At 35.5% G+C, this 25,737-nt stretch overlaps 1 protein-coding gene across 1 annotated transcript in view; it reads right to left on the bottom strand.

Moving 5' to 3' along the window:
* Positions 1 to 25,737, bottom strand: part of ank3a (ankyrin 3a) — a 106,721-nt gene that overhangs the window by 52,577 nt on the left and 28,407 nt on the right. Inside the window, 20 exon segments of the mRNA XM_051133877.1 lie at positions 1,673 to 1,768; positions 2,097 to 2,195; positions 2,279 to 2,377; positions 2,494 to 2,592; positions 2,686 to 2,883; positions 5,007 to 5,105; positions 7,740 to 7,838; positions 8,349 to 8,546; positions 8,704 to 8,802; positions 10,933 to 11,031; positions 11,210 to 11,308; positions 11,699 to 11,896; positions 13,955 to 14,053; positions 15,175 to 15,273; positions 17,516 to 17,614; positions 20,482 to 20,505; positions 20,859 to 21,044; positions 22,404 to 22,502; positions 25,065 to 25,163; positions 25,512 to 25,610. Coding sequence (XP_050989834.1) covers positions 1,673 to 1,768; positions 2,097 to 2,195; positions 2,279 to 2,377; positions 2,494 to 2,592; positions 2,686 to 2,883; positions 5,007 to 5,105; positions 7,740 to 7,838; positions 8,349 to 8,546; positions 8,704 to 8,802; positions 10,933 to 11,031; positions 11,210 to 11,308; positions 11,699 to 11,896; positions 13,955 to 14,053; positions 15,175 to 15,273; positions 17,516 to 17,614; positions 20,482 to 20,505; positions 20,859 to 21,044; positions 22,404 to 22,502; positions 25,065 to 25,163; positions 25,512 to 25,610 — 2,286 coding nt within the window.

Raw genomic sequence — 25,737 nt, forward strand, 5'->3', positions numbered from 1 at the left:
TATTATATTAAATTAAATTAAAAATGTTGCTAAAATATATTGCATAAAATTGCTAATTATATTAATAAATTATGACATAATACAGATGTAAAAATTCTGGCTTATACCGATAAGTTGATAATCATGTTTTATTAAATATGATTATTAAATATGATAATTATTTTTATGCTATTGCCGATAACCACCAAATGATAGAAATATTTTGTATTTATATTATATTATATTATATTACTACATTAGATTGCATTACAATACTGCAAATTATATTCATAATATGAAATAATAATACAAGTTACTTTTAAAATGACAATACAAATGTAAAAATTCTACCTTATACCGGATATAACACAATAATTATTTTTGTGTTATTGCCAATAACCAATAAATTACAGAAATAGAAACAGGCATATTAAACATTTTATACTATTTTGATATATATTATATTTTATACAATTATTATATTCAATTATTATATTATACTATTATTATACTATATTATTAAATTAAAAATATAACAGCAAAAAAAACTAAAATCAATCATTTTAAATGCTACAAGTAAATACAGGCATCACAACATTATAATGTAGAGTGTGCAAACAACATTTATTTAGAGAGTGTTATTAAATTATTACTGTTTTTAAAGTTTAACTAACTTTGTCGTCAGATGATGGCAAAAGTAATCTTAATAGAAAAAAACAGCACAAATGACTGAATATCCATTAACAGTTGAAACAGAGCATATTTAAAATTCTATTTGAAGTGTAATTAAAAAAAAAAAAACATAACATGGCGTACACAGTTTTGGATTTATGAAATAACACAAGACTTCAAGTGCCCCTATTAAGCCATTTTAAAGTTCTTAATATTGTTTAGGGAGTCTCCTACAATTGGTTTACATGCATGCAAGGACACAAAACACTTTAGTTTTTTCAAAATATGGATTTAATATTGCCTCATTTTTCAGTGATTCTCAAATAATTCATTTGAAGCAGTTCAAATATTCAGTCTCCTTTCTGTGTGCCTACTCAGCTCTGATTGCTCAGATGGCCCAGTCTGTTGTGACTGGTCTTTAGTATTTTGAACACTTGATAGAAAATATTAACATCTATTATTTATTAAGTTTGAGATGCAGTGGAGCCAGCTGGTCCAAATAAACTCGGTACTGAGGCATTTTTTAAAAGTACCCATTTTGTGAATCCTGCATTGAATTCCCTAAGATTAGAAGCAGTGGTCAGTAAAATGACATGTTTGAGGGCAGGTCAAGTTGTTCGGGGCCAGCCAATGTGTTACCCTGTGACTTGTAGCCATCACGGAAGTAGGATTCGAATTACTAACTACTCATTCAGGCTATTCAGAGTCGATTCTTTCTTTTGGGAGACAATAACTTTTTTTATGGTGCATTTTCGGCTACAACTTTGCAGATCGTTTGCATTCACATATGTCTACATTACACGCTGCATGAAAGACAATTTTCAAACGGCGTAACTGGGGCACTTTAAATTCTTTCCTCAGAAGTGATTAGCATGATGTGGCTGGTTGGTGTGCATTTGATTCAGAATGCAAAAGCAAATCGCCTGGTATTAATTTCTATGGTAATCAGGGACATTGTGGCTAGAAGATGTTGAGGAAAGTAGGTCAGGACACAGATGGTGAGGCAGGTTGAATACGTTACCGTGGCAGTGAGGTTTTCATCTGTAACTCCTCTTAACGTGTCCACTACGGAGATGTATCCCAGTCGTCGGGCGATGGAGAGAGCTGTGTTCCCATTCTGCCACACACAAACACAAAGAAAATGACTGTATATGAGGCATTTCATATGTACTATTATAATATATAACTTGGTAAATGTAGATATTATAAAAAAGAGTAAGATGTGTGTTTATGTAAGGTTCACTTCCATAAATGACTAATTTAATCCATCCTTGTTAAATAAAAGTTTTATTTCTTAAAAAAAAAAAAAAAAACATACTCACCCCTAACTTTTTGAACGGTAGTGTATGTGTACATGTGAGTGCGTGCTACAGTACAAGTACTGCTGACCAAGGTTGACAGCTTGCTGAGTGAAGCAGGTATTCCCAGCGTGCCTCAGTACTCACCACTGTGAGCTCATTGGGCGAAGCTCCGTATTGAAGCAGCATATTAATGATGTGGGTGTGGCCTTGCTGCGCTGCTTGATGAAGAGGTGTGTAACCGTTCTATGCACAGAACGACAGTGAGAGTCAATTTACATGCAAAACAAGATCATATCCACATCTTTACAAGCTATAAACAGACTCACCTTTGTTTTGGCATTAGGCTTGGCCTGATTCTCTAACAGGAAGTTGGCCATCTTAATGTTGCCATAGTGACACGCCACATGCAACGGAGTGTAACCACTCTATTAGAAGAATATGAAAGACGAGAATATCAGACATGCAGTACAGTCCACAATGAATCAGTCTGATAGTAGTGGTTATGTAATCACTGGAAACAACACAAAACCTGAACCCTGACCTTGGTTTGGGCATCAATTTCTGCTCCATGATTCAACAGCACTTCAGCAACGCCTGCCCTGTCATCCTGTGCAGCCAGGTGCAGCGGCGTGAGACCGTTCTGCTTAACAAACACACACTGTGAGTCAAACTAATACTTATTTTCAGCCATGTGCTGTGTGTATGTGTAATATGCATGTGTAAGTATGTTTACCTTATTGCCCATATTAACATTAGCCTGTTTGGTGAGCAGCAGGGATACGAGGTCTACGCTGCCCTCTTGTGCGGCGAGGTGGAGGGGGCTGATGCCCTGACGGGTCACTGTGTTACACTCCGCCCCATATTCCAGCAACGTTGTCCCAATCTCCAACTGATTCTTCTTAGCTGCGATGTGGAGAGGTGTGTAGCCATTCTACAGAGAATGAGAGAGAAACAAGATACAAAGATACAGATATTTTTTAACAGAACTGCTATAAATGCAATAATCTTTTCTTGGTTTTTTCCCCAGTACTTTTTTGATGATACTAATTTAGCAAAACAGAGACTGTAAGAAACATTTTAACATTAACCTATATACCCCAACTCTGGGAAAATGCAAGCCATGAAATTTGGAACTGCAAAAATCTCACACTCAATCATATTTAAAAGTTTAAAAGTTAAAATCAAAAGTTAACATACAGCTTGCAGAATCTGCAAAATGTTTATTTTACAAAAATAAGAGGGATCATATAAAATGCATGTTATTTTTTATTTAGTACTGACCTGAATAAGATATTTTACATTAAAGATGTTTACATATAGTCCACAAGACAAAATAATAGCTGAATTTATAAAAATGACCCCATTCAAAAGTTTACATACACTTGAATCTTAATACTGTGTTGTTACCTGAATGATCAACAGCTGTTTTTTTTGTTCATGAGTCCCCTTGTTTTTTTCAGCATTTTTGTGTATTTGAACCCTTTCCAACAGTGACTGTGTGATTTTGTGATCCATCTTTTCACACCAAGGACAACTGAGGGACTCATATGCAACTATTACAGAAGGTTCAAACACTCTCTGATGCTTCAGAAGGAAAAATTATGCATTAAGTGTCAGGGGTGTAAACTTTTGAACAGAATGAAGATGTGTAATTTTTTTAATTTTGCGTAACATTTTTTTTTAATTTAGTCATGCGCTTTAGAAGCTACAGAAGATACTTACATGCTTCCCAGAAGACAAAATAAGTTACATTTTCCCTGATCAAATTTTCACCGCCCTGGCTCTTAATGCATTGTTTTTCCTTCTAAAGCAGTAGTGAGTGTTTGAATCTTCTGTAATAGTTGCAAAGGAGTCCCTCAGTTGTCATCAGTGTGAAAAGATGGATCTCAAAATCATACAGTCATTGTTGGAAAGGGTTTAAAAACACAAAAATGCTGAAAAACCAAAGAATTTGCGGGACCTGAAGGATTTTTCTGAAGAATTGCAGGCAGTTTAACTGTTCAGGACAAACAACGGACTCATGAACAACTATCACTAAACAAAAAAACAGCTGTGGATCATTCAGGTAACAACACAGTATTAAGAACGAAGTGTATGTAAACTTTGAAACTGGGTCATTTTTATAAATTCAACTATTATTTTCTCCTGTGGACTATAAGTAAACACCTTTAATTTGAAAAAATGTATTCAGGTCAGTGCTAAATAAAAAATTACATGCATTTTGTATGATCCCTTTTATTTTGGTCAAATAATTAACATTTTGCACTGTATATCTTTTTTTTTTCATATAAATATCTAAAAATGCTAAAAACAATATAAATTTACCTGAGAAATTGTGTTTTTTTCTTTGAGCGTTAATCAAACATGCAGAATCACTAAAGGGACATGGTGATGGGAAAAAAATTAAATTGGAGGAAAAATTTAATTTCAAAGCCTTTGCATTTGCTTACAAAACTTTTGCACTCCTCCAGGAAAATTCTTTCTGTTGATTTGCAAAAGTTGAGTTCACAGAGAACACAAAAAAAGATTTGTGAGCAAATGCAACAGCATTTAAATATTTATTTTTCATCGCCATGTCCCGTTAGGGGATTTGAATAATATTTAGTGAGATTTATGCTTTAAACAAGAATAAAAACTATTTTCAAATAAAACAAACTTAATTCAAGACATATTTTCTCTGACAAGTTTGTTTTTCAGGTAAATTTTCTTGCACTTATTCATTTGTTTTAGCTCTGTTTACTGAACCACAAAATAAAAACAATGATTAAGAAAATGATTTTTGCAGAGCTTAGTGTTAGAATACAGCCTGTTTAACAACTCTTCTGTGCTGTTGTGTGTCAATTTGAGTTAGTTTAGTTTAATTTTCTGAAACGTAACATCAACTTTTCAGCCTGAGACTTCATGACATCCTCCACAGATGGGATTTGTAAATGGCAAAGTCACAAACAGCACATGATGTGATTTATGTAGGGTCACTAAGATTTTCAATGAAAAACAGCACGGAAGGGTAAATCCAGCAACCCAAACTCGATGGGCTGGAGTGTGTGTGTGTACCTTCGCAGCAGAATGAGGAGATGCTCCCTGGTCCAGGAGTAACAGAGCCACTCTCTGATTATCATAGTGAGCAGCCACATGCAGCGGTGTTAACCCAGTCTACAATACACACACAGACCCCAGCACATTCACACACACGCAGACCGCAACACGATCACAAACACCAGCATGCACGCACACATACACACAAACATAGGACGCATGCATGTATGTCAGCACATACAGTACATGGGTGTGCACACGGGTGGGTGTACACACACACATACACACAGACACACCATGTTAAAGTTAGAGGGAAGAAATCTGAGCAAACCACATTAAGCTAGCAGCATGAGTTCACACACAGTATGAAGTGAAAAAACACCTTTCACAGGATGAGTGTGTCTTTCCTTAACATAGATTAGAAGGAACAGTTAATTCAAAAATGAACATTTTGTGAAAATGTATCCACCCTCAGACCATCAAAGATGTAGAGTTTGCTTCTTTAGCATTAAATTACTTGCTCAGTGAATGGGTGCCGTCAGAATGAGAGTCCAAACAGCTGATAAAAACATCACAATAATCCACAAGTAATCCACACCACTCTAGTCCATCAACTAATGTCTTGTTACCGCAAAAAGCTGTGACAATTAATCGAGTAGTCGGATAATTATAATTTTTTGTAGTTATAAAAATAGGCATAAGTGAACAATATCCTCTAAAATGAGTTAAAATACATATATAACAGCAATGAGGCAATGATAATTAGTTCAAATAAAGTATCAAAAGCAAGAAATCATATGGCTTTATTAACCAAAACTGTTAAATTACATAATATATTAAAACAATAGAGCTAATGTATATTATGCATTATAACAAATGCCTGCAGAGGGCGCCAACGGCCTGACAATTGTTTTTACACTACCAAAACAAAGATTCACATATAATGTACTCAACCTCTTGTCATCCAAGATGTTCATGTCTTTCTTTTTTCAGTTGTAAAGAAATTATGTTTTTTGAGAAAAACATTTCAGCATTTTTCTCCATATAATGGACTGATATGGTGCCCCGATTTTGCCTCAACAACATTTAATTCAAATGTCCACTTAATCTTTACTATTTGGCCATTTCTTTATGACAGAAAAGATACAGTCATTGTGATTTTTTAAATATATGGACATGAAAACGTGTAAACTCAGAGTGAGGGTTTAAACTTTTATTTTCAAATCGCGATGAGTAGTAGTTAGCATACAAAGATAATGATGTATTCTCTAGGTTTATAAATGATTTACCTTACAAATCTGATGAAATGGTGCACGTTGTGTTCCCAGATGAACGTTATAATAAACCCAAACTCACAACATGCAGAGATGGCGTTTGAGACACTCCACGCATGTAAATGATAACAGTTTGTGTAGCAGCATTTACTGTGAACTGAGACATGATGAGATGAGATGCACATATATGCAAATTACAATCATGTAAACTTAAATTAAACCGCATTTATTAAACCTGCATCGCATATATTTATTTAACTCATGAATTCTTAAGCATTTAGCATTAATTCTTAATAGCAATGAATGAATGCTTAATAGCATTATGCTTTATTATGATTTTCTAATGGGTTTAATATGTGGAATGTGCATTTTGCCAGTTACTCGACCCGGGCAAAATGCAAATGTCGTTTTTTTTTTTTTTTTTTAAACAAATACTCGAATAGAATCAAGGAATTGGTACAGCGCTAAACGAATCCATTATTAAGACATTTTAACTTTAGATTGTCGCTTCTGGCTAAAATATGAGTACATAATCCGTATTTTAACTGTAAGCAAAGGTTTGAAGTTAAAAAAAATGCCTTGGTGGATTTGTTTCTTACAAACATGAAGCATTTCACTTCACCAGACATTAACTAATGGACTGGAGTTGCATAGACTAATTGTGGATTATTATGATGTTTTTATCAGATGTTTGGACTCTCATTCTGACGGCACCCATTCACTGCAGAGCATCCTTTGGTGAGCAAGTGATGTAACGCTACATTTCTCCAAATCTCATCTAAATCTAAATCTTGGATGGCCTGAGGGTGAGTACTGTTTCAGCAAAAGTTTCGTTTTTGGGTAGCCTACTCTTTGAAGCTTCTGTGTCATATTTCTTATCCGCATTGTTGTACTTAAAAGCTTAATCTGTGTTAAGGAAACCACACCCTCGTGACAGCACAGCTGACGGAATGACACATACAGTAAGAAAATCAGCAAAACTTGTCAGCTCTGTGAGTCTCTCAATAAAGCTAGATATGACAGTCACACTCTGTAGTGCGAGAATAGTAAGAAGGAACCATTTGGGGTGAGGCTGACACAGATGAACAGACGAAGACAAATGAAGGACCTGTCCCAAATGATGCCCTCAGATTACCCTGGCCCAGTTAGCCCCTGCTGGTCGATGTTGTAACTACACCATCTGGCCAGGTTTGTTAATTGAAGGCCATTTAACAATAGCCATGTTCTCTGATCATTTTGTAAGTAGTTTAAACAAAGATTTCATTAAATTATAGTAAATGTTTTATCAATGCCCTATTTTCTGACTTTTGAATCATAATGACAAATTGGACACCCCATGAACAAGCACGAGTGAAGTCCTCATCAATATTTGGGACAGGACCAAGTAAACAAATGTAAACCACCATGCATAAATGGCATATTTGTATATGTCTTGTGCATGTTGTTTTGTGCATGAAGTATGCTTTTGTTCACCAACCTTTCCTGCAGCATCCGGGGCAGCTTTCTTCTGCAGCAGAAGATTGGCCACTTCCAACTGCCCATACTTTGCAGCCACATGCAGGGGAGTGAACCCTTTCTGTGGATGTATATATGGAAACAAAAGGAGAGAGAACAAAAAGAGTGAAATATGTATAGTTTTGTTATTTTTATTATGACAGACACACAAACCACATACTGTATAGTGGGGTCCAGAAAATGTTTTTGACAGAAATTTCTAATGTTCACTTTGTCTATTTATTTATTTAATCAAAAAAACAGCAATATAAAGCAAAATATATAGCTAAATATATTACAATTTAAAATAACTGTTTACTATTTTAACTTATTTTATTTTATTTATTTGTGACGGCAAAGCTAAATTTTCAGCAGCCATTACTCCGGTCTTCAGTGTCACATTATCATCAACATGTAGTAGTGACCCCAAACGGTAGTGTATTTTTTCTTAATTTTATGTCATAACTTTTCTTTGGTTACATTTATTCAAATTAAAACCTACATGTAAATTAGATTTTAAATTCTAATGTTCCATATTGTCTCTGACTTTTGAACACCACTTTATGTGGTCATACAGTACAAACACACACACCTTAGTTGCTGCAGAGAGTGATGTTCCCTGCTCCAGCAGGAGTGCTGCTATCTCCTGATGTCCCTCACGGGCGGCGAGGTGGAGAGGGGTGTAGCCGGAGGTGGTGGCAGCATTGGGTAACGCCCCCTTCTGCAGCAACTGCTGCACAATCTCTACTTTTCCCAGACGGCTAGCTATATGCAGGGCTGTTTGGTCATCCTTGAAATTGTCATTATGGAAATGGACAGTGAAAAAGAGAGAGAGAGATGTTAGGCAAATCTGAAAAGCTAATTTACCATCTGTCATGTTCTAATCATTTGTGTGATGGGATGTGGACAGTGGTTTATTCAAATTTGAGCTAAGGTGTGTGTCTCACCTTGGCTTTGATGTCCACTTTAGCACCATTCTGTAGCAGGTATCTGACAACATCAGCCTGTCCGGCTCTTGCTGCCATGTGCAATGCTGTTTCACCTCTCTACAACACATTTGATGAAGTGCATGTGAGCTTTAATATAATTATTATAACAAAACATAATAACAATATGATAACATAATAAAAAACATAATTTTTGAAAATTGTAAAAAAAAACAAAAAAAACACAAAGTTATCTGTTTTTGCAAATAAACTCTCCATATGGATTTTATTATGCTTTATGCCAGGATAGCCATTATACAAATTCTATTAAAATATTTCTATTTATTCTCTGTATTGATTTTTTACGCTACACTCACAATATATTAGTTCAAAAAATTTATTTTAGGCTCATTATTACATAGTAAAATTATGTGATTTTACTAGTATTTTCAATTTAAAAAAAAAAAATCAAAGAAGTACATGAATTTAATTATGCATTATGTCAGGATAGCCATTGTACAAATTGTATTAAAATATTTCAAAAAAAAAAAAAGATTGTAACCAAAACTTAAATATATATATATATACATTTTGTATTGATTTTCTCATTCACAAAACATTCACAATATATTAGTTCAAAATTAATTTTAAGCACATTATTACACAATAATATGTGTGATTGAGTATTTTTTATGAAAACAAAAAAAAGTATATGAATTTTGCTATCCATTAAGCCAGAACAGCCATTATACAAATTCTATTAACATATATATATATATATATATATAGTGTGACGAGTCGACTGCCTCCCCCCCTTATTGTCAGCTGCACCCCGTCGGTAATCGCCGCCCTTCACCAGGCTCCCGACGGGAGTGGGCGTGTGGGAGGAGGAGGGGCGCCGAAACATCCAGGTCTGGCGGCGTGTGATGAGGCACACCTGATGTGAATGAAGCCTCATCACCGCCGCTGTTAAAATGCCGAGCGCGCCTCTCCTCAGGAGACCGGTCTCTTCCCCGTGCATGCACGCTGGTGTCCTCGTGGGTCCAGGAAGGGGTGAAGAGGGAACCAGCGCCGCAGGACGAGTTGCCGGACCCCGCGGGTCCGGATGAGGACCGCACCCGTAACGGCTGACGGGCCAGGATGCCGGGCCGTGTTATCCCCCAGAAGCGCCGCGTAGGTGGAGGAGGACGATGCCGCTAGAGAAGCCGCCGCCCCTCGCACCCCGGACCTGAGCGGGGAGCGCGTGCGGCCGCCGGACTCCGCCCCTTACCTGGACCCTTCCCTTTTGGAACACTACCCCTCCTTCACGGAACCCCGTCACTTCGAGGACACCAGATCCCCCCCTTTTGTTTTGGACACTTTTTCCCCCTTTTTGGACACTTTGTTTTATTGTTTAATAAAAGCCTCTCCGAGGCCTGACGTCACGCCCACTGTGTCTGTCGCTTTGCTCCGCCCCCGTGACAATAGATTTCTATATATTTCTATATATATATATATAGATTTTAACCAAAACTGTAAATTAAATGTAGAAACTATATAGTTTGTACTGATTTTCTAATTTACGCTACATTCACAATATATTAGTTCAAAATTAATTTTAAGCTCATTATTACATAGTAATATTGTGACGTTTTTAATGAAAAAAAAACAAAACAAAACAAAATATATTAATTTTGTTATCCATTATGCCAAGATAGCCTTATACAAATTCTAATAAAATTAAAGTTTCTAAAAAAAAAATGAACCAAAACTTTAAATTAAATGTAAAAAAATAAAATAAAATAAAATATAATTTGTGTTAATTTTCTCATTCACAATACAATACAAAAATGTACATATATTAAGAAAAACAATAACATTTAAAACATCCACCTTAAAATAATAATGAACAGTTATTTTGAATGACACAAGGAAGAGGAAGTGAAATTATTTGAGTTTCCGAAGGACCAACATTCATAATTTGTTGTTTTTCATACTAGACTAAATTATTTAAACAAAATATGTCCATTTAGTCACATAAAACATCAGTTAATTTTTGTATTTTCGTAATGTTTTTTTATATAACATAATTTTATTTATTTACTGAAGTTCATTTGTATTCATTCAGCCTGAACTGCACAATGGCATATATGAACAAATGTCTCATAGAATGTGACAGAAATGCATTTACAAAAGTAAAAGTTTCACAGAATGACTCACAGTACTTAAACTGTATCTGTGAGTGACACTGTTCTTAAAGAGGAAACGTACCACATTGGTGGTGTTGGGTGAGGCTCCATGGTGCGTGAGCTGTTTCACTATGTTCTCATGACCCATAAATGCAGCAACATGGATGGGCGTCAACCCCGACTAAAACAACCAAACAAAACACAAACATTTATAAAACCTCTTGTGCTATTATATTTCCCAAGTTAAATGGTAAACATTAAACTTAATTTAAAACTAAACAATGAATTTCTAGTGGTTTTATAGTACAATATCATATCACATGTTATCAACAAACATTCAATCATCATATTTCTCGTACCTCAGTAACCGCCTGCAGTGATGCCCCGTGTTTCAGCAGCAGCTCCATCACCTTCATTCGGTTCTTCTTACAGGCAATATGAAGGGGTGTGAAACCGTTCTGTTGATGTAGACACACACATGCTCTGCTTGACTGAGATACCACCACACCCACATTTACCAGAAGTGAGGAACCACAAAAACCTTCCTCTGGTTGAACGAACCCACGGTATTCAGTAATAAAGCTGTGTGCCGCTGTTCATTTGATCTGTTTTAAAGTTATTTTTAAGTTTATTTTTAAACCATCATAAGAAAGTCCCAGTATTACTATGGCAACACGCTCACATTGTGTTATCCTCCCTGCCACAACTGTGTTTTTGTCTCACGCATTGTGAAGCAACAGATTAACATTCATACAGCTGCATCTGGTAACAGAGGAAAATGAACCCAGTCACCCTGAGAAAGAAATGTAGAGAGAAAGGAACAGCGTGAGGGTATTTTCTGCTCTTACCAGGGCTTTAGCATTAGGGTTGGCCTTCTTATCTACAATGACTTTGGCCACTTTGTAATGTCCGCAGTGAGCAGCCACATGCAGTGCCGTCAGGTAATCGTTGGTGACATCATCCACGGGGGCATTGTGCTGAAGGAGCAGCTGGACACAGTTCAGGTGATCCCCTTGGGTCGCCATGTGCAGCGGAGACAGACCGTTCTATAGCAAACCAAAAAACAGCAATGGACATTTAACAAAAATAATGGTAATAGATAGTGCTTAAATCAATATGGATTTTTTGATGGCAAAATCTGATAGCTGATGGTCACTATAAAACCAATGTATATGATATTACACTTAATTTAATTTAAAACTAGAAAAAAAAATTTAATAAGTCCCTTGCTGCAACTAAATTTTCATTTATTTTACATAATATTTATTACATTTGAAATCAATAATTGGATGAATTTGATGAAAAATGCAAAAGACTGATTAAAAAGGATTTATACTTTAGCAACTTCTTCATGTTGTAATTCTATTATAGCATATTTCATAAATAAACAACAAAACATGACTAAAAAGGAAGTAAAATGTTAAGTTTGTGTGCACCAGAGTTGGAAATTAACAAGGGCTTGTGGCAAAAATGCTGCAAAAATGACCCATACATTTAAGACAAAGGGGCAAAAAATGCCCCTGCACAATTAAACATATTAGGGTTGTTGCAATTTAAATGAAATGTGAAAATGAATGAAAAGTGTTTATATTCGCTCATACTGCATCAGATTGCTTTTATGCTCTGTTTTGTGCAGCGCTGAGCCTTACAACCAATCAAATGTGTTTCTGTGGAACTTAGGAATGCATTGGCCAATCAGAGGCGCTTAGATTAGTTAAGCAATGAGTATGCACACTTGCGAGTTCCCTTATTATATACAACACAGTACAGATATGATGTATATAAACGATTATTTTCATAGCTTCTGTGATTATAACGGGAGATTTTGTACAACTTGTGACATGTTTGTCTGTGAAGCTAGAATGTGACGTGGCCAAAACAGAACAAAAACATTTGATACTGTTTTCTATATTGATATTAATAATCATTATTACAATAAAAGAGCAATAATCTACAATAATGATTTTTGTTATAATATTACAGCCCCATGAGCTCCTGTATTTTTACATGCATAATTTAGACACAATTTTAAACAGTCTATTGTCATTGACAACAAAGTAATTGGGTAAATTTGAGTATTTTACATTAAAGACAACATATGGGTTTTATAATAATAAGGTGGTTATAAAAATTGCCCTCACGAATGTAAAAAATACAGCTGGAAATCAATTCCAGGGGGCTAAATATTGGAAAAGGTGGTTCATTTCTGACCCTGCTGTGCACTGGAAATTATTTTCTCAAATAAAGATCAGGTAATGCAAATTTTACATTACGCAGTTAATAAGGCACGAAGATGCTGGTATTGTCAAAATCAAAGCTTCTAACACTTATAGACCAAAAAAAAAAAAAAAGATCACAGATGCTGATAGTTAAATGCCAAGTATTGGTCAAAATATCAGCCTCGGCAATATGTCAGTTGACCACTAGTGATATATTAAAATAAAATTGTAGTCATATGAGCAAAAACGGTCCATTGTTTATTATCAGTTGTGCAGCGAATCAATGTATAAAGCTCACACAGAAGCCACTTTCAAATCAAGCAGCTGTCTGTTGGTCAACACAGTAAATTCACTTGATCAACAGCGTGGGACAATCTTTTTCCCTTGCGTGAAATTCCTTGAAATTACTGGATCTGCCTGTGAATTTTCGTCTAATCAATGGTAAATGTGACCACACTTTATCTGTCTGTTCAAAACCAACTTGATAATTGCAACACTGTAGCTATTCAAAAACAGATTATTTTACACAAAACCTGCAGGAAAGCCTTAAAATATTAAACATGCAAAGAAAGCCAGTGTTTAGTGTTAAGGAAGGTCACACTCTGCTTGAAGAGACTGATGCATTTACAAGAAAAATCATTTTAAGGGGCTTGCAAATGTGACAGGAAATCCCTCATCCTTTGGCACCTAAACCCACAATCTATGGTGAAGTATCAGATTTCTTGGAATCAGGAGAAAATCTGAGGAAGAGGGCCTGACAAAATACACTTCTGTAGAAATAATGGCCACATGAGGGCAGTCTTCAAACATACCAGCAATCAAACATACCCACACACACATAAAGAGGCAAAATAATTCTTGCGGTCAGAGAAGCAGAGGTCTTACTTTCGTCTTGGACAAGATGGGAGCTCCCCTGTCCAGCAGCATCTCAACAACCTGCTCATGTCCACTGCGTGCGCCGCAATGCAGAGGGGTCAAACCATCCTATATGAACACACACACAAACACAAAAATAAAATGTTACATAATATTAAAAAAGTACCATACTTTTCAAAACAGCTGATACCATGGACAAAAATCAGCACCTCCAGATGCTCCTCTGACACCACATGCTGACCAGTTTGATATTTCTTGCAAAGCTATTCAACTTTAGGCAGTATAATGTATTGCAGTTTATACTTTGGATCTTGCCTGATAGTTACCTTTACCATTGCGCCTACACTGAAGATTTGTTTATTTATTTATTGAAATATATTTATTGATATACATTTTATTTAGCTATTTTCAGTCACCAAATTGTATTGTGTGCCCATCTACTGTCAGCATATTTACAAGGTGCATAATGTTCTCTGAAACTTGGGCTCACCTGTGATATCAAGGTCAAAGGTCAAAGGATGAGCTACTATATATAACTGTAGAAACATCCTAAGAAGCTGCCTGACATTTTCATTAAGGTGAAACATACTGAAGCACGGTTTCATTTCCGAAACAACTCTCTTCTTGTTATTCCTATAGTAATAGTATATTTTATATGTCCATTTCCATAGCTGCACTTTTAAAGGATTGGGGTCAATAAGATTACATTTTGTTTTTGATTTCTGTTTTTTTTTAAGGAAATTAATACTTTCATTTAAAATGGATGCATTAAATGGACAGAACTGAATTTAACTGAAACGTGACAATAAATACATCTAGAATGTTTAAAAAAATCATGTTCTTTTAAACTTTCTATTTATCAAAAAATCCTGAAAACAGTATGTTTCCACAAAAATATCAACATTAACCATTTCAAGCAATGTTTATTGAGCACCAAATCAACATATTTCAATAGCATCTAAAGGATCATGTGACACTAAAGACTAGAGTAATGGATGCTGAACATTCAGCTTTGCCATCATAGGATTACATTACATGTATTATATGAATTATATGTCAAAACAGTTATTTTATATATTTTACAATATTACTGTTATATTTTGCAGCCTTCTTTCAAAAACTTAAAAAAAAAAAAAAACCTTAACAACCCCAAACATTTTAATGGTAGTGTAATTTGTAGTTAAATTCGCAGTATAGCATGTGTTTATGTGTTTGTGTGTATGTGTTACCTTGGTCTTGGCATCAATTTTCGCTCCTCGGTCCAGCAGCAACTTAACCATGTTGCCATTCCCTCTCTTAGCCGCCACATGCAGTGGAGTGATGTCATTCTGTATGCAACCCACACAAACACCATAAGACACACAGCAGGTACAAGAAAGATTACAGGTTTCGCAGGTACAATCACATTTCAGAGATTAAATCAAAATAACTATGTATGGAATAAGTCAAGTCAAGTCAAGTCACCTTTATTTATATACCGCCTTTAACAATACAGAATTGTGACAAGGCGGCTGTACAGTATTAAATAGGAAACAGTACATCAACAATGCCAAAGGCAACATTAAACACTCACATTATAGGTAAAGGTAGTTAATCAAAAACAATAAAATAAAATGCAATATTGTGTTAAGAGAAAGTGTCCCCAACTAAGCAAGCCAGAGGCTTGCTTATAACTAATATTTATTTCTGTGGAAGAATACAGAATATTCTGAATAACATATGAGATGCATTGCGGCTGTGTGCATGTGACTCTCAGCCTGAAGCACATTCATGCATGCGTTTGTTTGGACTGTGCCGGCCATATGACAGTTTGGAGAGTTCAGCCGGGAGGGCATTTGGCAGATATGCACACACATATACATGTGAGCATGTGTGCTCACAAAGAGCCTTAGGCAGATCATTTAGCTCATTCATCAAACCACTTATGGAACATTTTAGGCTTCAGTCTGGTGACAACACCGTATAATATTAATGCAATACTGCCCCCGTTTGACGCTTAGAAGAACTGCATGACCACACTCATAATGAAACAGTCTAGCTGAATTTTGAATGTAAATCTATGGAAGTCCGTTTCCACCACCAAATAAAATATTAAAACAAGCTTAATTTGAAAAATTAACAAACAATTTCCTAACAATTGTAAGTCAGAACTGCGCGATATGAAACTTGAAATTGCGAATTAAAGAGTGTTTTCACGATACATCATCAGTCGGCCATATTAGCATCACTGAACGTAAACAATGCCACTGAACCAATCAAAACTCACATGTTTTGCTGATTATTGCTGCTGAAAATTGTCAATTATTGTCATGTTTTGGTATGTATTAATCTTTAAAGACCGGAAAAAAGATTTGGAGTATTATAGACTGCCAAAGGTTATAACAAATCAAGGAGAAGAGTCCAATAAACTGTCTGAGGAACAAAAGGCGTTTGTGGTTGGCCAAACTGAACCAGGATTTCCAGGGCAAGAATCTTGACAACATTCGTGTTTGTTCTTATCATTTCCGGTCAGGTAGGTGAAAAATTAGACTAATATCTTAATTAATACTGCTCGTACGTATCTTTACCACCTATTAACTTTATTTGTCAAAATATTTCACCCTTTCCTGCTTACTAAGTCTTTCTCTATATGATTTAGCAGCTTCCACATGTTTTTTCCATGGTTTAGAAAGCATAAATTAGCAGAACAACATATTCAGTGGTACATTAAAGTGCAATCCATGCTGTTGCTTACATCCGAGTATCAGCAATATAGCCGTGCATCTAGGTAACTTATCAAATCCTGACGTAAGTGAAAACCCTCTATAAAGTCAGAATTGTGTGATGTAAACTCACAATTGCGATAAATAAGGTCAGAATTGCAATTCAAACCTTTTTCTTGCAAATGTGAGTTTGTATCTAGCAATTCTGACTTTTTTTCTCAAAATTGTGAGATAGAAACTTGCAATTGCAAGTTATAAAGTCCAGCTTTGAGGGGGAAAAGGCTGATTTGTTCTCAGAATTACAAGTTTGTCTCACAATTTTGACTTGATAACATGCAATTGTGGTATAAAGTCAGAATTGTGAGATATTAACTCAAAATTCTGAAAAAAAAAAGTCACAATTGCAAGATATAAACTCATGAAAAAAAAAGTCAGAAGTTTATATCTTGCAATTGTGACTTTTTTCTCAGAATTTTGAGCTAATATCTCACAATTTCTCAGAATTGCGAGTTTATTTATCAAAATTGTGCGTTTATATCATGCAATTCTGAGTTTATATCTCACAATTCTCAGAAAAAAATGTCAGAATTGCAAGTTTGTATCACACAATTCTGAGAAAAGTAGTTAAAATTGCAAGATGGAAAAAAGTCAGAATTGTGAGATGAGTAACAATTGCCTTTTTTATTTTTTATTCAGTGGCAGAAACAGGCTTCCATCTGAATGATTTATTCAAAAGTGTGGACTCCAAAGCATTTAGCTTATTTAGCATAGGGTCAAAGAGAAGATTTTAACAGACTACGGGAGAACTTTTTCCTTATAATCTGTTAAAATTGGTCCACTGAAGCAGTAGATGGTGCTATGTCCTTACCCTTGCCATGAAGTCCACTGCTGCTCCTCTATTTAACAGTAGTGTTGCTACGTTGATGTTTCCATAGTGGGCAGCAATGTGGAGAGGAGTGAAACCGCTCTGATGAAAAGAAACACAAAGAACAGAATGATTAAAACAATCATTTATGAATCCATTTAGCTACCCGTGTTTCCTTAGACATTTCTTTTTGTAAATATGGCTTCAGTTTGAGATTATCTAAAGACAGTGAGTCTTTTACTGCTGAATATGATCCTCTCTTTAATGGTTAAATGAAATTCTTTAGTCCCATTACAAATAATCACAAATTAATTTGTATTCTTTACATTCCATCAATAAAAACTAAAATTAAAGGACAGTGGATCTGAGTGTATTACATCAAAAATAAACTCTTTATATAAGAACATTTTGAATATGAGACGCAGCTGTTCAAGCGAGATGGAGGTGTCCTGTAGGCTGCATTGCAGTAAAGGCTTTCCAGTCATGGAGATTTCCATCTCAATTAGCCAATAATCCTACACAAAGCAGGTGGTGCTCAGCATAACCCTTCCTCGCCTCTGTTTGCTCTCTCATCTCCAAGGGAACAGGGCTCCACCCATTTTGAGGGGAATTATTGCAATTATTAGCCGCAGGCGTGAATGGAAAAACAGCGGGGGTTTACACATTTCCAGTTGCACACTAATAGACTATGATATTTACAGAACCAACTCTAGACAAGAGACAACACATACCGTCACCTACTGTATGGGGAGAACTAAAAAAGCATTCTCATAGATCATCGCCATACGGTCATCATGATCAACGCATTCACATTTCCATTCACTCATGAAAACCCTTTAAATGTTTATGCAGAGAATCATTGTGTTTATGGACTTGGAACATAGCACTTAGCTCTTTACATATGGTTGTAAGTTTGCAATTTGGCAATGTTCTCTATCATGCATAACTGTTATAAATCTACACAGCCAAACTGCTGCGGGCAAAACCTGACCATGCACATGTGCAGATTCTTTTTCCAACATTGCAACGATTCTAAACGGCAAGATTTCCAGCTGTTTAACTGAAACCGAGGGAGGTATTTGTCTAAAGGCCCATGCACAACCCCTAGGGAGGGAGGACTAAACTACCAGACCATCTCATCTCTGTAGCTGAGCAGCCGGGTTCCTCTTTCACAGCCAAACCAAATGAATAGATGTCTCACAATATTTAATGGTCAAAGGAACAACATGCTACTTCCAGTTAGTAATAAAAGCAGTTTAAAAGGTCAAAATTAAAATCTACCATTTTCTCACTTCTACAGTAGAAGGATGTGCCAGTGAAGTGACCTTTGCATTATGTAATACTCTAATTCTAATGAATTATCTTTGAACCTCCAAAAGCCCAGATGGACTTTCACAAATGGTTTAAACCTTTCACACAGTCCAAAATACTGTGCAATAATTCTTATTTTGCATAAGAAAAGCTAGCTATTTTTATAACATTTTTAATTCCTTGACTTAAGAAAGACATGAGAAAAATAAATTAATTTGTAAATAGTTTTGTTGCAAAAACAACAAGTTGGTGAATATTTTATAACATGTTATAGGTCTCTTAAAGACCCATGAAATGGGTTGACAAATGCAATTTTAATTCCTACAGTAACGACTCTGACAATGATTCAATTATAGCTTTTTCTAACACAATCATATGATAATTGGAAAATGAAGGTGGTGGCAATTATAATTTAAAGGGAGCATTTTATTGGACAGTAGTTAATAACCTGCATCTTTAAATTAAATTAAATTAAATTAAATCTAAGTAGTTGCTTACACTTTTTATGTGTTTGTGTGTGACTAAAACCTACAAAACTCCTGTTTTAATATCATTGTGTATTTAAGGGGAGACACTGCAGACAAAAACTGTTTTTTCATGCACCTGTCAAGTTTGAGATTTTGGGCTTTTTGTTTTTCATAAAGTGTTTTCCAAAAGACACTGTTAAGTGTTTCTATTATAGCACTTCATATATTTGTGTCAACAGATTTCAATTACAATACATATTTTTAAAGGCTGTTTTCTCAAAACACCAAACTTTACATTTTTATTCCTATCTATATCCTGAAGGTTTTTACAGAGGGATTTGTTCATATATAATTTGCTTGATTATATACATCATTTTATTTCCCCCCCAAAAATAAGTATTTTCTGAATTATGGAGTGACAAAAAAGTGACAGAATTCCCTCTGTAAGAACATTTAACTTTAATGTCAAAAAACTTGAACACAAGAAAACAAGAATTTTAAAACTGGCTTCATCCAGTGTTTAGATTTTACTAGAAAGTTATGCAAATTTGTGCATATTTCTTTAAATAATGCTTCATTTGCATATTAAACCTAACATTTTAGAAAACTTGTCATACAAAAAATGTTTGCAATTATCAGTGTAATAAATCAACTGGGTAAGTAAGGTGATAACTAGTAGTTAATTTTTTTTACCCTATTCACCTGCAGTGTCTCGCCTTAAATGTGACTTATAGCAATGATCATGTCTGATCTAGATACTGTCCAGCAAAAGGTTTTTTTGTAACCTTTTGTAAAAACATTTATAAAAGCATTAGTATTTCATCAATGGGCTCTAAAAACTGAAACACTTGAACCGACAGTTATATTCACCAGTATCAAAATCATTGCCAGCAACCACACAACACCACTGACACAAAACAGTTTTAACCAATCAGAAAGCTGCGCGTTTAGATGTGGAACCCCGGCCTGTAGCTGCAGAAATCAAAGCATGCTTCAGCCCTCCACCCAAAGCATGGTCTCATTCCTCCATCCCCAGAGAGGGAGGGCACATAGTGATTAAGAGAAGAGAAAACAGGAAATGATACAAAAATAGAGATGGTACAACAGGGGTGGGAGCAACACTAGGGGGTGTTCTAGGCAAAGCAGGGGTGGAGGTGGGGGTCAACAGCTTAATGTTTATCGTGGATATACCTCTGTTGTTCTATTCACCATCATCTATGTTGAGACGTGAGGAAAGGAGAGAATGGGCAGTTAGTGAACACTGACAGGTAAAGGAAAACAAAGAAATGAAAGACACTTGCCTAAAGACAGGACTAAGTGTGGGTGAGTGAGTTAAAGGATAAAAAGAACAAATCACATTTCAAAGCAAAACATATAGAGCATATGATAAACTGCTCTTGATTACATTAGAAAATATGTGCGTGAAAGTGTGTGCATATATATATATATATATATATTTAATACATAGATTTGACCAGCACAATGCTGTTTTTGTAAATGAAATAAGTGATAAATAGAAAAAAAAAAAAAAATCCCCAAACATGTTTGCAAGAAACTTTCAGACAGACCTTAGACTCGACATCCGCGTTGTGGTCATTCTGAAGAAGCAGAGCTGCCGATTTGGTGTCGTCCTTGCGAGCTGCGATGTGAAGTGCAGGCAGACGGACTTTACCTTTCGTGTCATTCTCTAACAACAGAGAAACCACCTGATCATGACCCTGCTGCAGGGCTACGGCTAACGGCGTAAAGCCATCCTAAAGAGAGGAAAACATTTATTACATTTCATTTATTATCATTTATTAATTCATACAGACCCTGGACAACAAAACCAGTCTTAAGTGGCACAGGTATATTTGTAGCAATAGCCAAAAATTCAGTTTGGGTCAAAAATATCGATTCTTTTATGCCAAAAATCATCAGGATATTAAGTAAAGATCTCCTACCATATATATATCAAAATGTAATTTTTGATTAGTAATATGCTTGGCTAAGAACTTAATTTGGACAACTTTAAAGGCAATTTTCTCAGTATTTTGATTTTTTGAACCTTATTTATTCAGCTTTCAGAGGATGTATAAAAAAATTGACCCTTATGACTGGTTTTGTGGTCCAGGGTCACATATTTACAATACCATTTGTAAACACTACTGTAAAATAAAAGTTTGAGGTCAATAAGACTTTTTTGAAAGAATACTTTTAAAGTGTAGTAACAGTAACAGTAAAGACATATAGACCCCGGTTTCACAGACAGTGCTTAGACTAAGCCAGGATTAGGCCATAGTTCAGTTAGGAAACAATGGAGGTGACTGTTACAGCTGATCTGAGGTATGACGCTCATGTCATTCAACCATCGTGGGAGCGGCCTCTGTTGGTGTGACGCCACACCGACAGGCATCTGAGAATGGCTCGATTAGATGTGTACATATACTGCCAACACACATTAATGTTCAAACAACCTGTAAAAGTGAAGTTTGCATCCGATGACCCCTTAAATGTTAACATCAGCATTGGGTGACTATGTGTATATAGTGTGTGATAGTGTTATCTATAGATTTCAAGTTCTGTAAAGTCTAATCTCTAAATGTCATTCAAATTTCATGTAAAGAAACTTTTAACCTTAAAAACTAATTAATGTTCCTTAGAAATACAAATATTGTGTCATTAATCAGATGCACATTTAAAACTAGAATATAATCTGATTTCAGACACGTGTGTTTCATTCACACATAATCCACCATCAAAATTATACGTTTCATTATTCCAGCTGCTGTGAGAAAAGGCCAGAAACCGATCCAAACTGATCCGAACTTGATCATTTTTAACCAAAAAAAAAAAGTTGCGTACTGCAGCTTTAGATATTAAGAATATGCAGTATTTCACAATAATACTGTTTTTACTGCATTTTTGTTAAAATAAATAGAGCCTAAGTAAGCAAAAGAGACTACATTAGATAGATAGATAGATAGATAGATATAGAAAGGTAAGTGAAAAATAGGAAGCACTTATCTGTGAACTGCTCAAGGTCACTCAGGCTCATCTCAATAGTCAATAAAAGACTTACGCAGACACAGACACACACACACACACACACACACACACACACACACACAAACCTCTGTGGCAATGCTCTGGCTGGAGTTGTTCTCTAAGAGGAAGCGCACCACATCCAGATGGTTTTCCTGTGCAGCCATGTACAGTGGGGTAAAGCCATTCTGAAACAAACACAACAAATCACATAAATGTTATTACATATTAAAAATGTATATACATTTGAATGATTTCTATTAATGTTACAACTCAGTTATAGAAACTGGACATTGAGACCTACAAAACTGAATCATAATTTGATTGATTTGAAATGCACAAAATTGAGCAACCCATTCCCCCTCTCAGCAAAGAAAAATCGATCAGAAGTGAAAAGTTTTATTTGAATTACTTCATAAGCATGAAGCACAAACCATTACTGCGGTAACCAGACAGCTAGGTTGCCATGGCAAATCTGTCATTCTTAATATTTTTGAAATCTTCTGAGATTTCCCCAGAGAGGACAGACCTCCATTACACCCCCTACCGAAACCTCAGTGACCCTATTCCCATGGCAACACAGAGATGCTGACAGTGCAGGTAGGAGAGGGTAATACTTTGTGATGATGGAGCATCAAGCAGAGACACAGACATAGCCTCTCTTCATCATCATGTTTACTTTATCTATTCTGTCTTAACACTTTATCTCTGAGCTTAAAATCTGGTTCTTTTCATTGTATGTGTAAATGTCTAATTTAAATGCCATTAGTTTTGTGATAGCAAACAGTAACTTCCTTGCTCCTTTAACATAAAAACCATGTAGACAAACTCCCATGCAAAAATATCTCTTTTTCAATTACTGAAAGTAAATCTGTATATGGGTTGTTGACGTGACGTGGCATTTTCACTGTCCCACAAGATAAAAATGAATATAATTAATACTGTTGTTATTTAAAATGCAGTAAATCGTTAAACATTTCTTTGTCTTATTTTTTTTTTTTTTTTTTGTTTTTTTTGAGCCAAATGTCAAAATTGTCCTATGGTGTGACTGTCTCAAGCATGGTTCTATAAATTACAACTTTTATAAATTAAAAAGAAAAGCATAAAAATGTTAATAAATACCTCCGGTGTAATTGTACAAGTGTCTATTTTAAATGGCAATTATTTTTTTCATCCATATACTTCTGAAGTTTAGGAACTTGATACATTTTGTCCTCTGGTATGACACCATATCCTGATTTTAAATCGCCCAATTCCAGAAAAAAAACTTTAATTAGTTAAAGGACCCCATTCGATCATGTTACTAAAGGCCCCTGTTAAGCCCATGACATGTGCACTTGGTAAATTTTTGTCTCAGAATTGTTCAAATATGTAACTTTTTTAAAAACTACTACAAAAGTGTTACGTCCTTTGGTGTGACAACCCTAAATTATTTTTTTATTTAAAAACAGTATTTTAAACTACACAATCATGGAAAAATTATGCAAATGTGTCTTGCTAATCACTAATGACAGGTTAGCTTGCAATAGCAGGGTCATTAATTGACACAAAAAGCTGAAACGTCCTCTGGTGTGACAGATAATGTCCTCCGTTGTGACGCTTGTACTGTCACAACACAGGACAAAGATGTCACACCAGACATAGTTTCTTTATTTTGTGAATGAATTTTGTGATAAAAAATAATTCGTTTAAAAAGCATGTTGATATTGTTTGTGTCAAAATTAAACTTTCTTTCTCCTTTGACAAATTAAAAATTAAATAGAAATACTTCAATAACTACTATTTCTGTTATTTAGTGTGATGTCCAATGTCCTATGGTGTGACGTAATGTCTGTAATGTCCTATGGTGTGATACACATAAAAGAACCACAGATTTGTTTTTATCTCAAAATATCATAAAAAAACAGTCGAGTATTGAAATGGGGGAGATATAATTATCACTCATCTTAAAATGGTGTAATTTTCAGCAGTTTTGAACGGATGGCAGCAAAGTTTGTCTTGTTGTCAAAGTTTGTCTTGAAATTGTCCAACAAGTCATGGGGAAAAAATCATGTTAATTATAATTTAATATGAAATAAATAACACTATATGAAAATAAGTGTCTAACAACTAAGATAAATTTCTCTCATGCTATTTGTATATTGTTAAATTTTTTTTGCTATGTCACACGATAGGACAAATTTATGATACAGTTCAGTAAAAGTTAGTGACCTTTATATTTTCTCAAAGATCACACTTCATAAATATATGCATTTTTCTTAAAAAATCTACTTTTACAAGTGAAACAATACTGAACAAAAATCCAAAATACAGTAATTGACTATATATGTTTTTTGAAGGTCATAGAGAGGATAAAACGATAATTTTATTTGTTTAATAAGTTATTTGGCACAAAGGAATCTGATCTGCCACAAAAATGACACAGTAAAGGCTTTAAAGATATAGAATATGTCCATTTTTACCAGTGTTTACATCAGTATGTACTGTGTTGAGATCAGTGCAGGAAATACTTTCATTAGTGGCACTCGGGTAATGTAGGTGGCCTTCATAACTTTCTGAGCTCAAGTTCAAAGCAGTGTGTGTGTGTATGTGTGTGTATTTAGGTGTTCAATGGCTGGTTATCTAAAATAGCAACAGATTAAGAGTGTACGTGAGCTGCCTTGCGGAAAAGCTAGATGATCCATCTCAATGATTATGTGTGTGTGTGTGTGTGTGTGTATATAAAAGCTTGTGGAGTCTGAAGTGTGTACCTGGCTCTGTGCATTGACGTTGGCCCCATTGGTCACTAGCTCTCTCACCACTTCCGCCTGTCCCGCCAGTGAGGCGATGTGCAGCGCCGTGTTTCCTTTCTGGATTAGAGTAGATGGAGAAACAACAGAGAGAGAGAATGAGTGGCATCTCTCGATTAATCTCTCCACCACCTGTTTGTGTCACCCCATCTAACGGGTGCTTTTGTCCCACTGGCGTCCCCCCAGCTACCATTCCGTCCTCTCTGCCAGAGAGGTGTTGTTTCCGCTGGCCTGTAATTTACCTCCATACACACACTTCATTCCTGCGGAGTGAATGCAGCACTAGAGGCTTTTTATACCCAGTGTGAACATGGTCACTGGAGCAGAATAACACCATGTGATATCAGACACAAACATCTCCTCGAGCTGGAGGCTCAGAGAGTGTGCATGTGTGTGTGTCAAACTGACCTTGGTTGCTGCATCTACGTTGGCGCCCAGTTTGAGCAGCTCGGCCACCACGTCCACATGCCCCTCTTTGGACGCCAGGTGCAATGCATTCAACCCATTCTGAAACAGAAAATGCACATTGCTAGTAAACAGTATGGATGTGGTTGTCTGTCAGGTAGCAACAGAGGAGTATAAACCAGCCTGAACCAGTATGGAAATGTGTACAACACTTTTATGTAGGCACTGC

This window comes from Labeo rohita, chromosome 17 (genome assembly GCF_022985175.1).
Source record: "Labeo rohita strain BAU-BD-2019 chromosome 17, IGBB_LRoh.1.0, whole genome shotgun sequence".
In the NCBI taxonomy this organism is placed as follows: domain Eukaryota; kingdom Metazoa; phylum Chordata; class Actinopteri; order Cypriniformes; family Cyprinidae; genus Labeo; species Labeo rohita.